Source organism: Stigmatopora argus, chromosome 7, assembly GCF_051989625.1.
Source record: "Stigmatopora argus isolate UIUO_Sarg chromosome 7, RoL_Sarg_1.0, whole genome shotgun sequence".
NCBI lineage: Eukaryota > Metazoa > Chordata > Actinopteri > Syngnathiformes > Syngnathidae > Stigmatopora > Stigmatopora argus.
Genome location: NC_135393.1, coordinates 6502463 through 6516804, shown reverse-complemented (window position 1 = coordinate 6516804; position 14342 = coordinate 6502463). Strand labels below are relative to the sequence as shown.

Sequence of the window (14342 nt, the reverse complement as noted above, 5' to 3'; positions counted from 1 at the left end):
AGTCCGGCCCATTCTTTCAAGATCGTGCACGCCTCGTGGAACAGTCGCCCACGCGGTTAGTAATAATGAGAAGCAGCTTTCAGCCTCGTGTTCGGACGCACGATATGAATGAGCCAAATAATCCATTTGAACCATTTATAGGGCAACGAATGCTAATTGGTCTCATCTCATTTTCTGAACCGCTTTATCTTCATTAGGGTCGCGGTGGGGGTGCTGGAGCCTCTCCCAGCTGACTCCGGGCCAAAGGCGGGGGATACCCTGAATCGGTGGCCAGCCGATCGCAGGGCACAAGGACACAAACAACCATGCACTCACACACCCATACCTAGGGGCAATTTAGAGTGTCCAATCAGTCTACCATGCATGTTTTTGGAATGCAGGAAGAAACTAGAGTACCCGGAGGAAACCCACGCAGGACCGGAGAGAACTTGCAAACTCCACACAGATGGTCGTGACCTGGATTTGGACCCAGGACCCCAGAGCTGCGAGACCGACGCGCTAACCACGTGCCTTACCCATTGTTAATTGGTAAGGGTAGTACTCATTTTAAAAACAACACAATCAAGATCTGGCGTTCACATATGTAGACATCAAAATATGGGTCATGTGGTGCGTGTGGCCCAGCCACCATTACCCAAAATGTCTACATAAATATGTAGATGCTGAGTTTCAATAATATTTATACATTCATTCATTTTCCAAACCACTTGTCCTCACAAGGGTCAGAGGGGGGGGGGGGGTGATGGAGCCTATCCTAGCTACTAACTATGAGCACCAGACAGCCCAGCCAACCACTGGGCTCAACAAGACGGACAACCATACACGGTCACACTCATACCTAGTGGCAATTTGGAGTGCTTAACCACCCAACCCTGCATGTTTTTGGGATGTGGGAGGAAACCGGAGTACCCAAAGAAATCAAACTCCATACAGTGAGAACCCACCTGGGACTGGCGAAAGGGAAAATAAATTGATATTTTTTTCATAGTAAACCTGTCTTCAGAGAATTTTTAGAGTTGATACTTAATGAATGTTCAAGAACCACTGAGTTAATTAGTCAGTTGACAAACTTGCCCCACCCAGCCTTTGACATAACTTTATTTCTTCCACTATTCAAGAACATATGTTACACACAAAGTCAAGGGACCAGAAATTACTGAGAAACGGGCCCTTTTTGTTACAGTGTTCCCTTTTGCCAAATGAGCACAACCACTCAGAGACACATTGATTCTCTGTCCCACTTGCCTCAGAGTTCTGTGTAAAACTATGGTTACAGACAGAATTGCAAAGACAAACATTCAGGTAAAACATTTGGAATACAGTTACCTTGCGAAGGGGTTTTCAGACTTAAGCATGACGACTCCGACTAAAGGTGGGTGGAAAATTGACCTATAAGTCCTCTTTAATTTGTTTAATTATTGATCCTGCATGTTGTAATCAGCAAAATGCCAAGCTTGAGGCAAAATAGGTATTTGAAACAAATGGTAGATTGGAACTTAGTAATTGCTTCAGGGCTTACATGTACAACATTCTACTTATCTCAGCAGAATGTGTGTCATTGATCTCATAACTTTGCTACGGATCAACAATGGCCACTCTGTTTTCTTTATCGCCGCAAACATCTGCCTATTTACCAACAATCAGCAACATTTGCAGTTTTTTTCCCCACAATCTTAGTGTGGTTTACTATCAGACGTGTAAAACGCCATATGTCACACCTTGTGTCACATCATTGTTGGTTCTTATATGGTCCTTGCCTTCTCTGTGATGACATGCATTGTTGGTTGGACACAAGAGGCAAAATAGAAAGGGACTCAAATCTGTAATCATCTCTCTCCCAAGCCTGCAGAATAATGCAAATCTATATAACAAAAGCCACTCTAAAAAAAGGAAAGACAGATACAAGCCGGTTTTACACAGAGGCAGAAAACGGCATGCGTATTTACCCAACATTTTCTCTGGTAGTAGAGAAAAGCTGGAAAAGAACTGACTGTAAAACACTGTCCAGAAAGAAAAAAAACAAGATACAGTTTACAGAGAGTCCAGAGGCTGTATGCTGGTGCATTTTCAATACACTTACTGACAATACTATCGGATAATAATTTCTCTTTAAATTATTGTTGCGCAGCACACTGCAAACTGCAATTCAAATTATTCATCTTAAATGTTAATCGGTAGAAGAGCAGGCCCCTTAAAATGCATCCATATGTAGTCTCTGAATGTTTTAAATTAGATAAGATGTATGATTCAACGGCTTTTGCAAACCTCAGTCTTGCCTTCTAAAAAAAAGAACTAATATGAAAGAAAAAAATATTTCCTTCACAGTCACCATGCCATGTGAAGCACCTGCACTGACGTCAACCAAGCAAACCGCAGCAATAGGAAGAGATGAAAAGGGACTCCAGAGGTGCGTGTCCAGCAGAGATTGCTCATCATTGACATCATTGAAAACTCATTGTATGACGCGGTAAAAGCTATTTATACATACACTGTACTTTACCTTATATATATATATATATATATATATATATATATATATATATATATATATATATATATATATATATATATATATATATATATTGTATAAGGTTTGAATTAAATTGAATTAATTGTTTGGTGAAAGCATAGACTCTTTTAACAACCCTGGCATATTTGAATGAATTAAAAAAAATAGTTCATGAAATAAGGCTTTACAAAGGGCTTGGCCTGTCAGTGCTAGGATTCTGTAGACGTGTCTGTGCCGTCTGTCAATCACACTCCGGGCCTTTGCTAGCATTGATACTAATGTATTTAGCATGTTTCCTTCGTCAACACAAATGTGCATGTTTGAACCAGAGCCGAAATCCAAGGAGAAGACAGCATGTTTCTGAGCATTTCTCTGATTTCGAAAGAGAGACTGGGGATATTATCCCAAAAAACGGCATAAATTAACATGCAAAGCCCTGTTAATTCTGCGTGAGGTTTACAAAACTATCCTTTGTAAATTGCTCACTTGCAGCACATATGTCGGTTAGGAACATGTCTTTATTTCTCTTCTGACACTATGCTGCAGTTGATTTTTTAGGGGGTTGTAGCGTAACACATTTGCGAAGAGAGCATACCAACTGTTCCAATAAATGAGAGGGAGTCCAGTAAAACAGGTTTGCTTTTGTGTGGCTCTTAATTAAGTCTTTTTAATCTTCTCTTTTTTTCGGTAGTATAAATAAAGTCATCATGTTGTTTTGGGCCTTGTGGGATCCAGGAAATGTGCATGTTAAAGGCATTGTGTTATTGGTCCTTGCAAGAATGGGAAACTGAGTGACTTATATCGTGGTAAGCGGGCGAAAAAACAGTCACAACACTGGGCAACCTCTGACAACAGGCTGCGTTTCAAACCCACCTAAAACAAAAATTTGAACAAAAGAGTTTCTGCCTATAACTCAGAAATGCAGAACGTACTTGTTTTAAGGTTGCGGCCATATATTCAGGACTTATTTTTAAACAGAACCTAGCCCAGCTGGCTTCGGGCGAAAGGCAGACGTCACCCTAGACTGGCCGCCAGTCAACCATAGGGCACACAGAGACAGATGACCATCCGCACTCACAATTATGTTCCCACCAGCGGGAATCGAGCCCACGCCTGCCCACACCGAAGTCGAGAAAGTGAACCTCTACACAGCTGCAAAAACGTGTCTAATAATTAAAACACGAAGTGACACAAACAAATACTCCAGGCATTGCTTGCTCGACTCGGCAGTAAGAAAACTTCATCATAATTCTCCAAAGGTTGCACATTAACACTTAACCACGACAGAGCTCTTCATCAAGCCACTGATTTTGGACTCCCTCCAGAAACAATATTATCCTCATTCGGTCTTCTCTACACTATTTGTGGCAAAAATGTTTGCAAGGAGATAGTTGTTGTTGTTTTTTTACAATCCGACTCACTGAAATTACGTAACCATCTCCAGTAAAAGATTGATTCATGTTTATTTCATTTTATTTTGTTCTGCATTGCAGTTTGGAGAGAAGGTCAAAGTCATATTTGATGTCATTTCATGATATAAATTTTAGAAAGCATCCACTACTATAAAAAGAATATTCAGAGTTTAACATTTTCCAGGTTAAAGTTATGATTAGGCATTTTTAAATTACGTAATTCACACTTTTCTTTTCTTATTCACTGTATTTAGAGGTTTTGATACATACTTCATATCTTACCAAGGTTTTACAAAAATTCTGTTTCTAATTTTGTGAAAATATTTCTTTTCCCATCATACTTGACTGCAATTGACTACAAAAATCAATAGCTGCAGTTTTGTTCAAAACAAAACATTTGATATTCATTGCACAGGGGGAAAAGTATGAAGTGAGCCAAAAATACACAATTTCTTCCAAATATAAAATTGTGAAATTAATCTAAAATGAGATTTTAAACCCCTAACAGCATTTTTTTATTTTTTATTTCATGAGGTCTGAATTATAAAGACTGACCATCCAATTTCGATATGCCTTGTCCTCAATAGGATGCGTTGGTGCCCACTGGTGTGAGAAGACAAACACACAAAAAACATGGAACCATGACACAGGAAGGTAGGAACCCTTGCGTTTGCCTCACAACCTCTGAATTGAGCAGCAGATGAGCTAACTACTAGCTCAAACTGCTCTTATGTGTTGCAGGTTTAATCATGTACTGTAGCGTGAATATGACACATAACACAGCACAATATTGTTGTAGGCTAGTTCAGAAAGCTTAGACAATCTGAAGCACTTTACAGTTATTGGCAGAGGCTATCACCTTGGGAGAGCAGCTGGCTTTTAGGATTCAATAATACAAAAAGCAGAGACTATAAACCAGAAGGGTTCCTTGATGGACTGAATGAGCTCTCTACAATTCCGCTCTGAATTACATCAAATATAACAATTTCCTTGTAAAAGTAAAATAATTAAAAAAAATAAAGCCTTATTGAACTGCTCAGGTGGATGAGTTGTTTGCACGTTGGTCTTACATCATTGTGTGCAGTTTTGTGTGCATTGTCTACCACACATGTGTCAAAGTGGCGGCCCGGGGGACAAATCTGGCCCGCCGCATCATTTTGTGTGGTCCGGGAAAGTAAATAATGAGTGCCGACTTTGTGTTTTATGATCAAATTAAAATGAAGAGTATAGATGTATATTAAATTTCCTGATTTTCCCCCTTTTAAATCAATAATTGCATTTTTTTAATCTTTTTTTTTCTGTGTTTTTAGTTCAAAAATCATTTTGTAAAATCTAAAAATATATATAAAAAGCTAAAATAAACATTATTTTAGATCTATAAAAAAATGAATGTTCAGGGCTTTTAATCCAGTTCTTTTAATCCATTTATTAAAAATATATATTATATCTAAAACGGTCCGGCCCACGTGAAATCAAGTTGACGTTAAAGCGGCCCGCGAACCAACCCGAGTCTGAAACCCTTGGTCTACCACATCCCCAAAACATGCAGTGTAGGCTGTTTGAACACTAAGAATGAGTGTGAGCGTGAATGGCTGTCTGTCTCCTTGTTCCCTGCGATTGGCTGGCCACCAATTCATGGTGTCCCCCGCTTGGTGCCCATAGCTAGCTGAGATAGGCTCCAGCACCCCCTGCAACCCTTGTGAGAATAAGCATTTCGGAAAATCAATGAATGAACGAAAGCCTTTCCATCGCTATAAAATGTGGTGGGATGTGTATTTTTAAATATGTTACAGCTATTATATTCATTCATAGGGGAAATTAAGATTGCAATTACTAATATTTTAATGTTATATTGGGGAGTGAGCTCAGATCAAACCAAGTGTGATCTATTGTAGTGTAAATTTCTGGAGCACTCTTAGGTCAATGTGAGTCACTCTATTTGGTATTAACACACAAGGCCACTGAAGCACACACAAAAGGGGAAAAAACAAAACATTTGCTGTCAAAGTGGTCTGAAATGGTTTGTCCTCTAAACCCTGTACTTGAAACCAATAGCTTGTTGTTATCATCAGATGCTATGCTTGTCTATGGGGATGTTTAATCAATGAGTATTTTGCGGTGGCGTGCATGTGTGTTTCTGCGTGTTGGGTCAGACTGCTCCTCTGAACCTCTTGTTGAGACAAGGACAGTGCAATGTTCAAATAAATCCTGCCACCTCTTGACATTATGTCAAGTCTATCACACCCTTTGGCACTTATTTTCCTTCTCTCGCCTTTTCATTTTGCATTTTGGAAGCTCTCAAACCATCCAGTCATCCATCCATTAAATTTCAAAACCAGGGTTGTGTTTGTGCTAGAGCCTATCCAACATTAATGTAACGTATTTTCACAACTATAAGGCACACTTAAAAGTCTGAAATTTTCTCCAAAATAGACAGGGCGCCTTATAATCCAGTGTGCTTTATATATGGAAAAAATCAAATGTGTCATTCATTGAGGGTGCGCCTTATAATGCGATGCGCCTTATAGTCATGAAAATACGGTAACTGAATTTTAAAAACTGGACACCAATTCATGGTGCCCCCCACATGTTGCCCATAGTTAGCTGGGATTTGCTTCAGCAATCCCACGACCCTTGTGAGAGAGAATAAGGGGTTTGGAAAATGAAATATTACATTAAAAAAAATATTACTACCGTATTTTCACAACTATAGGGCGCACCGCATTATAAGGCGCACCCTCAATGAATGACACATTTTATTTTTTTTTTTCATATATAAAGCACACTGGATTATAAGGCGCCCTGTCTATTTTGGAGAAAATTTAAGACTTTTAAGTGTGCCTTATAGTTGTGAAAATACAGTAGTTAAATTTCAATTAACAACAACTAAAAGTTGTAAGAAAAATCAACAAATTAAACTAAAATTCATGAAGTTGATCATGTGTTTCAAAGTCATTGCCTAACGGTGAGTTGAAGGATATCTGTTTGTCTCTGTCAAGAGAAATTACAACCCACCACTACCACCAAGGCAACTAAAAAGGAAGACTAATAAGGATAGAACTTCAATATTAAGCCTTTTCTCTTAATTTTTTCAATGGATTTGTGTCCAAAATTTGGCTTGTTATCATTTCAGAGTCACTATTTCAAAGGAGCTTTAATGAAAATGTTAGAAAACATGCACAAATGCATTTCTTCATCTCTTGAACCACATCCTTTTAGTTTCACTTCTTTCTTTTTTTTTCTGTGTAGCAATCAAATCTTGAAACAAAGATTTCCTCCTTCTGTCTCATTCATTTTACCACTTGTTCATGTCACTCTGATCCCTAGGGTTGGAGGATCCCAGGAATAAGAACACCACTCTTGTCTCGTTTCCCCTCCCTTTGTTGCAGATGAGCCCAGCCAGGGTCTCACTGTATTTCACACCTTGGAATAGATTAATTCCACTAGTGATGTGACACAAAAGGTACAAACTCACCTTGATGGAAAAATTTATTTTTTTCCAGATCAGATTGCAGCACTGCCTTCCGAAAGGCAGGTCAAAAGGTTGGAGTGATGATTGCTGGAATGGTAAACACATTGAGAAATGCTGCTATGTGCCATCAATTGGATGTAATGATCGCATGTTTTTTGGCGAGCCCACAATGCAAAGAATCTTGTTGTGATCTCTGCGTGAATTATTGATTTGTACTCAAGAGAACCTGTCTTGTACTTGATTAACACCATCAAGACTCGCAAGCAAATACTATATCTTTGCAGACCAGGAGCAAACTGATAAACATGTTAATGGTACACTCCAATTACATGAATCTGAAAACTGTCACGAATTGGCTTTCTTCTAATCGAGTCACTTGTGCCAAGTGATATGGCGTCAACATTTCAAAAATAAACCTTTGGCTCTCGTTGCCTGAGAAACAAGCGTGAAGCTCGACACCAAAGTGTGCTAAGGACGTCTCATGTGCAAACTCGCTTTGTTCACCTGACTCAGGTGTTGACAACTTGCAGACAGAATTCAGTATTTTGTTGAAGTAAAACCCTGGGAAATCAAATTACCCATTGAAGCCGCTAAATAATTAACCCTCGGAGCAATTAAGAAAAAATGAAGTGCATTGCTGTTAATTTAACTGAACAACATAAATTCCTCCTTGGAAGCTTGAGCCACATCAAAATTACGCTCATTACAACTCTGGCATCAAAACAAGAATTTAATGTGAAGATGCAACAGAAAAGGTACATCATCCATAACAGAAGATGGTTTCATCTCAATAAAAGTGATATGGCCAATCCAAACTAGAACATTAAGAAAAGAAATATCCATACCTAAATTCTTTTTTATTTTTCAATTAGTAATGCTGCAACATATTTCTTCAGATTCTGCTCACAATGTGACTTCTAACTTCATATCTATATCATATATACTACCTTCATCTGGCAATGTTATCTATCACCTCAAGAATAGAATATACCCCGACTCGTTTTTTGTGGTTTTTGTTCTACTATCGTGGCCCGGTGGACAAGTGCTCAGCGCATCGGCCTCACAGTTTTGAGAGTGAAGGTACATCCGCAGGTTTGAACCTTCTTGTGTGGAGTTTGCATTTCATCCCCGGGCTTGCATGGGTCTTCTCCGGGTACTCTGGTTCCCTCCCATTTCTCAAAAACATGCATGGTAGGCTGGTTGGTTGTAAAAATGAATGAATACTTCTATTTTATTCATTCATTTTTTCATTTTCTGAATCGCTTATCCTCACAAGGGTTGCAGGGGGTGCTTGAGCCTATCCCAGCTGACTCTGGGCCGGAGGTGGGGGACACACTGAAACAGTGGCCAGCCAATCACAAGGCACATGGAGATGGACAACCATTCATACTCACACTCATACTCATACCTATGGGCAATTGAGAGTGTCCAAGCAGCCTACCATGGATGTTTTTGGAATGTGGGAGGAAACCAGAGTATGTGGGGAAACCCACGCAGGCCCGGGGAGAACATGCAAACTCCACACAGGAGGACCGACTTGGATTCAAAGCCAGGACCCTAGAACTGTGAGGGCGATACGCTAACCACTCAGCTGCCGGGCCGCCTACTTCTATTTTATTCTTCCTGTATTTTCACATGACAGCTGTGTCTTAAAATGCCCCTTTGTTTGAAGACCAAAAAGGTTTGACTGTGATCGTGAATAATTGTTTGTCTCTTTGTGCTAAAACTGGCTGACAAATAGTTCAGCATGTACCCAATTTAATGCATATAGTCAGCTGGGATAGGCCCCAGCACTCTCATGAGCACAAGTGGTCAGATAATGAATGAATAGAAATATAACATTTTTAGTGATTTTTGTTTTCAACCCTGGTGCAATTGGGGCTTGTTAGTCTTACATCCCAAGTGTGAGTGGGGAGCAAAGGCAGGTGAGTAATTTAATTGGGTGTCCTTTCTTTCTATGTCTCTCGCTCTCTCTTTCTTTCTGCCTTTATGTGCCTTTTTCAATTCCTCATGGCAAAGGACGCTGCTTGATCTAAAAATTTAAAAGAAAAAAAAGCTGAACACTGTGTACAGAGCTGTAGCATGGCAGCTAAACCTATATATTGCGATTTAACAGGACAGGTTTCACTCCTGGCATGGTTATATCAGCGTTACATTGCCTCAAGAGTTGAGATGGTAATGCAAAATAATGAGAGCTACTTAAAATATTGTCACTGCGAAATTTGGATATTGTCAATTGTAGATGTATTTTTTGTGAGATGTTGTACATTACACAGCCATTACTCTTTACGACTTTCAACATCATACCTGTAAACCTCGGCCAATTGCTCCCCTTTTTAATGATTGGAATTCCCCTTATTAAGCGATAATAAACCGTACAAACAACACGGCACATATTTACTCACATAGAGCGCACTTAAAAGTCTACAATTTTCCCAAAATTGGATGGGGTGCCCAATCAGTCGATGCGCCTTTGTATGCAGTAAATTCAAGATTCTGTAGATGTCGCTGTATGTCGCTGACAGCTTGACTGTCTGGGTACATTGCTTGCTGACGCGCTATATTTATATAGTGAAAAGGCGGAAGTGACTGACGCAGGTGCGCATATCATGCTCAAAGCATGACAACATTAGCAATCAACGATAACGTTTTTGTCGGCTTCGATACGGATTAGAGCCAAAATGGGGAAGACAAGATTGGTTTTACAGAAAAACGTACTTTTAAAAAATATATTTTTTCCCGTACAAATGTTGTTATACGGTGTACAGAATTTGAAATGATGAAAAAATGTGTAAAATACAGGAAAAATTTATAATTTGACAGGTTTGTTTGAATTTTTTTGGAATGAAAATCAATTATCGTTCTGCATTTGATTAAATTTGTTACATATAACACATATTTAGGGCGGTCCGGTAGATCGAGTTGTTAGCGCGTCGGCGTCACAGTAATGGGGCCAAGAGTTTGATCCCAGGTCAGACCTTACTGTATGGAGTTTGCGTGTTGGCCCCGGGCTTGCGTGGGGTTTCTGCGCATACACCGGTTTGTGAGGATAAACGATTGGGAAAGTAAATGAATTATAATGTAGTGTATACGTACTTCCCAAATTTTATCAAAAAAAATTTGGGATTGAATGGAAATGATTGTAAAATATGGTAATATTTGCATTATTTGGATTATTAATAATATGCAATGTTTATCTTTATACTCAGGGACTGATCCCTCTTTATTTAATCATTAAATAGAATCTTACATTTAGTCTTGCGCAGGAAGATTTTCATTATGTACATCAAGAAATCTTTATATGGTTGTTGGTACATACACATTAATATTTTAAAATGGAACTCATGATTTGATATGTAATGAATCATTTTTAAGGACCAAGCCATAATTGAAATTAATATTTATGATTTGAGTGTTCAAGAAAGTCTCAGTGGATATTTTAACTAGTATGTAATGTGTTTATTGATGCATTTATTTATACTGATTATTGGAGAAATATTCTTTAAGCTTCAATGGCTGCCATTGACGGCCAAATACGTCCAATCCATTTTGACTCCTGCAAGCCTCCAAAATAGATTGGATATCTATCGTCGTCAATAGCAACGAAACATGATCACACGATGGAAATAGACTCGTTGTCAACAGGAGTGAACGAGTTAATAATATTCCACTGCTTGTAGCACAGGAAAAACAGTAGTGACGTATCATGACAGGCTCGCGCAAACAATGCATTGTGGGTCGAACCCAAGATGGCTGCGCCCTTGCAGGAGTGCTGATGAAGTGCTTCTGCGGTGGATTTCTTTGGACTGTGTCTGATTTTCGTGAGGTCTGGTTCCCATAATTGGCCGACAACGACCCGGATTGTGGCAGAGGATAACAGGAACCGTGTCATTGTCAAGCGTGTGCGGTGGCTCGCGTGGCTGTGGCAGACTGTCCGAGTAAAGATGGGCCTCGTCTCCAGCCCCTTCCCATAGCGAAGAGCCGCGGGGAAAGGAGCCACAGTTTCCCCTGCAAACACGTGCCAATTCAGCTCGGATTTGACGGGTTTGATATACTCTACAGACTGTGGACGCTGTCTTACAATTTTCTCACCGGGATAGTCTGTGCGACAGTCTCTATCATCGTCCGAAGACGAAGAACTCCAGACCCGGTCGACAGCCCCTCCACAACAAGGTCTGCACACGTCCGCACGCTTGTGGTCAACTCTTGATGTTGTAACTTTAACCTCACGTAATCATTGGCAGCCAAATCGGTCCTGTCAAACTCGATTATTTAGCTAAAACTTGGCCAGCCAGTTGTCCCACATGTGAGAATTCTCCTAGAATTGACTTCCAGTGTAAACAGTGTTTTATACTTTCAGGGCAATACATTGTATTAATAGTACGTATTTACTAAAGCAGTGGGGAAAACACATTGAGTGAAAGACATCAAGGCTGTTACTCTGAACTAAGAAGCGTCCAGCTAAATTTGCTTAGTTTTTCAAGGTAGGGTAATTTTAAATTCTCATCTCATTTTCTGAACCACTTTATCCTCACTAGGTTCGCGAGGGGTGCTGGAGCCTGTCTCAGCTGACTTCGGGCCAGAGGTGGGGGACACTCTGAACCCTAACCCAGCCAATCACAGTGCAGGGAGACAAACAACCATTCACACTCATACACCTAGGGGCAATTTAGAGTGTCCAATCAACCTACCATGCATGTCTTTGAAATGTGAGAGGAAACCAGAGTACCCAGAGAAAACCCACACAGGCTCGGGGAGAACATGCAAACTCCACACAGGTAGACAACCTGGATTTGAACCCAAGACCCCCACTATGAGGCCGGCGCGCTAACCACTCATCCACTGGACCGCCCTAATTTTAAATTGCAATTTAAATGCAAAATGACAGGAAATACTTCGACCACTTTAGTTCTCAATCCCCCAATGAATGAATAGTATAGATATTAGCTAGTCCCATGCAGTGAACAAACATCATTTACTTTTGTGAGTCCATATAGAAGGATGCAGTCAGTCACACCTGGCGCTGGGCTTGAGATTTTTGAAACTAATATTCGATATTACATATGTGAGCTTCCTACTAAGTTATGTGCCTTTTTGCATTACTCCCATCTTGCTTGATATGTGCCCTCAAATATGCTCCAACATTCCCGTGTCCCTGAACTTGTAAAACTTCAAATGCAAGCACACAATGTTTAGTAAGATTTGTGTTAACGTACACTGTTCTACTTTGAAGGGTCCTGATGAAAATGGATACGGACTTGCTACACTCACCAGCTGTGGTCTTCCCTGAGGAGGAAGCCGACATGAATGATTGGGAGCTACCCCTGGCCTTCATGAAGAAACGGCACTCAGAAAAGATTGAGGGATCTAAAGCACTTGCGCAGAGTTGGAGGATGAAAGACAGAGTAAATACCTTATTCTCTTCTCTCTTTATTTGTACTTACCGTATGTTTGTGCTCTTTGATTTATAACACTTCTGCTTCGCATCTAGTAGGTCTTTTATTGATTTTGAACACATCAAACTTTCAGTTGAGCACAGATTACATTCATGATATAGGCCATAAGGCACTACTTTATCCTACCACTTTCAACCCTGTGGTTTATGGTGCATCGTGGCTAATTTTAGGGATTTTTGCTGTTACTTGTGTTGGTGAAAATGGTACACGGTCGATTGGTCGCCGGTCTTTTGGTCACCAGTCTTTTGGTCGCCCGGAAGTAAGTGATAATTGCCATTTAAATCGTTGCTCAAATTCCCAAAATACAAACTGCGAATTACTATTTAGTCATACTTAATGCCCTAGTAATTATTAGGCTAAAGAAAAGCTCCAAATTTCCCGGACTTTTATTGTTTTTTGTTGGAGAACTTGCTAAGACCCTGACTGACGTACCTTCCTATGGGGACAACTCATGTACATACAAACTCTTATACACTCACACATCGGCTCAGTGAAACTGCTCAGGGCCATTGTTGGCTTTTATTGATGCGTAGACCGTGTTGTTTTACCTTGCTTTGTCGCCGGTCTTTTGGTCGTCAGTCTTTTGGTCGTCGGTCTTTTGGCCGCCGGTCTTTTGGTCGCCCGTTGTCGCAGTCGGGGCGACCAAAAGACCGGCGACTAAAAGACCGGCGACCAATCGACCGCACACGTTCTGGACACCTTGCTGATGAGTTCATCATTTGATTAGGTGTGGGGTCGAGGAGGGAGATATGGAAAACAGACTGGATAGGGAGGGGCTCTCGAGGACTGGACTTGGCCACCCCTGCCATATAGAATACAAGTGCACACCTGTGGCTTATAGTCAAGTGTGGTTTTATGTGAACAAATGTTGTTTTCTTGTAAAATATGGTAGCGGTGGCTTTTACCCAGGTGTGCTCATAATTATGATAGAAGGAGGGAATGTAGGGAGTTATTTTGACGTTCACTATTTCTTTATTGCACCCTGAGAATGAAAATGTCTTTCCACATGGAGGGTTGTTCCTTTGCTGCTCCTGGCTGTTCGGACAGTTTTTGATTTGTAATTGCGAGAGGTGATACTAGACAGAAAGGGAGAGTGGATTGTAAATGTCTTTGAGATTTTGCTGTTGCAGGCATGTGTGCACAAAAACACTAAGTATTGCTTTCAAGTGGCATGCTGCACAATTGCATTACCTGTTGGATAAAATGAGCCTTTTCTCTCTTTGTTGTTGAGTGTGCGCTTTTTGCCATTATGCTTTTCAAATGTTGCCTTCCGTGTCCAATGTGTGTGCGGTCACTGAGCTTTCCATGTACAGTGGTACCTTGACATACAATCGTAATCCGTTCCGAGAGTGAGATCGTATGTCGAGCTTTTCGTAACTCGAGCGAACGTTTCCTATTGAAATAACTGAAAACAAATTAATTCGTTCCAACCCACTGAAAAAACACCAAAAACAGGATATTGGATTGGAAAAAATGTTTTATTTCTTCTAATT

The 14342-nt window shown here is 40.3% G+C and overlaps 2 protein-coding genes and 1 long non-coding RNA gene across 4 annotated transcripts in view; 2 read left to right on the top strand and 1 right to left on the bottom strand.

Moving 5' to 3' along the window:
* The first annotated feature begins 2258 nt into the window (after positions 1 to 2258).
* Positions 2259 to 4958, top strand: LOC144077878 (uncharacterized). The gene is made up of 3 exons (XR_013301121.1): positions 2259 to 2467; positions 4509 to 4575; positions 4663 to 4958. It is a non-coding gene; the product is annotated as an uncharacterized LOC144077878 (long non-coding RNA).
* A 5879-nt stretch (positions 4959 to 10837) lies between these two features.
* Positions 10838 to 11699, bottom strand: LOC144077187 (uncharacterized). The gene is made up of 3 exons (XM_077604730.1): positions 11677 to 11699; positions 11486 to 11598; positions 10838 to 11401 (listed from the first exon to the last, which is right to left on the bottom strand). Exons 1-3 carry the CDS (start codon positions 11697 to 11699, stop codon positions 11007 to 11009), a joined length of 531 nt encoding a protein of 176 aa, XP_077460856.1. The 3' UTR covers positions 10838 to 11006.
* Positions 11125 to 14342, top strand: part of rptor (regulatory associated protein of MTOR, complex 1) — a 96742-nt gene continuing 93524 nt past the window's right edge. For both annotated transcript variants that reach the window (XM_077605151.1, XM_077605150.1), the window contains exons 1-2: positions 11125 to 11566; positions 12627 to 12798. In XM_077605151.1, coding sequence (XP_077461277.1) covers positions 12634 to 12798 — 165 coding nt within the window. In that variant the 5' untranslated portion in view covers positions 11125 to 11566; positions 12627 to 12633. The remainder of the gene's footprint in view (positions 11567 to 12626; positions 12799 to 14342) is intronic.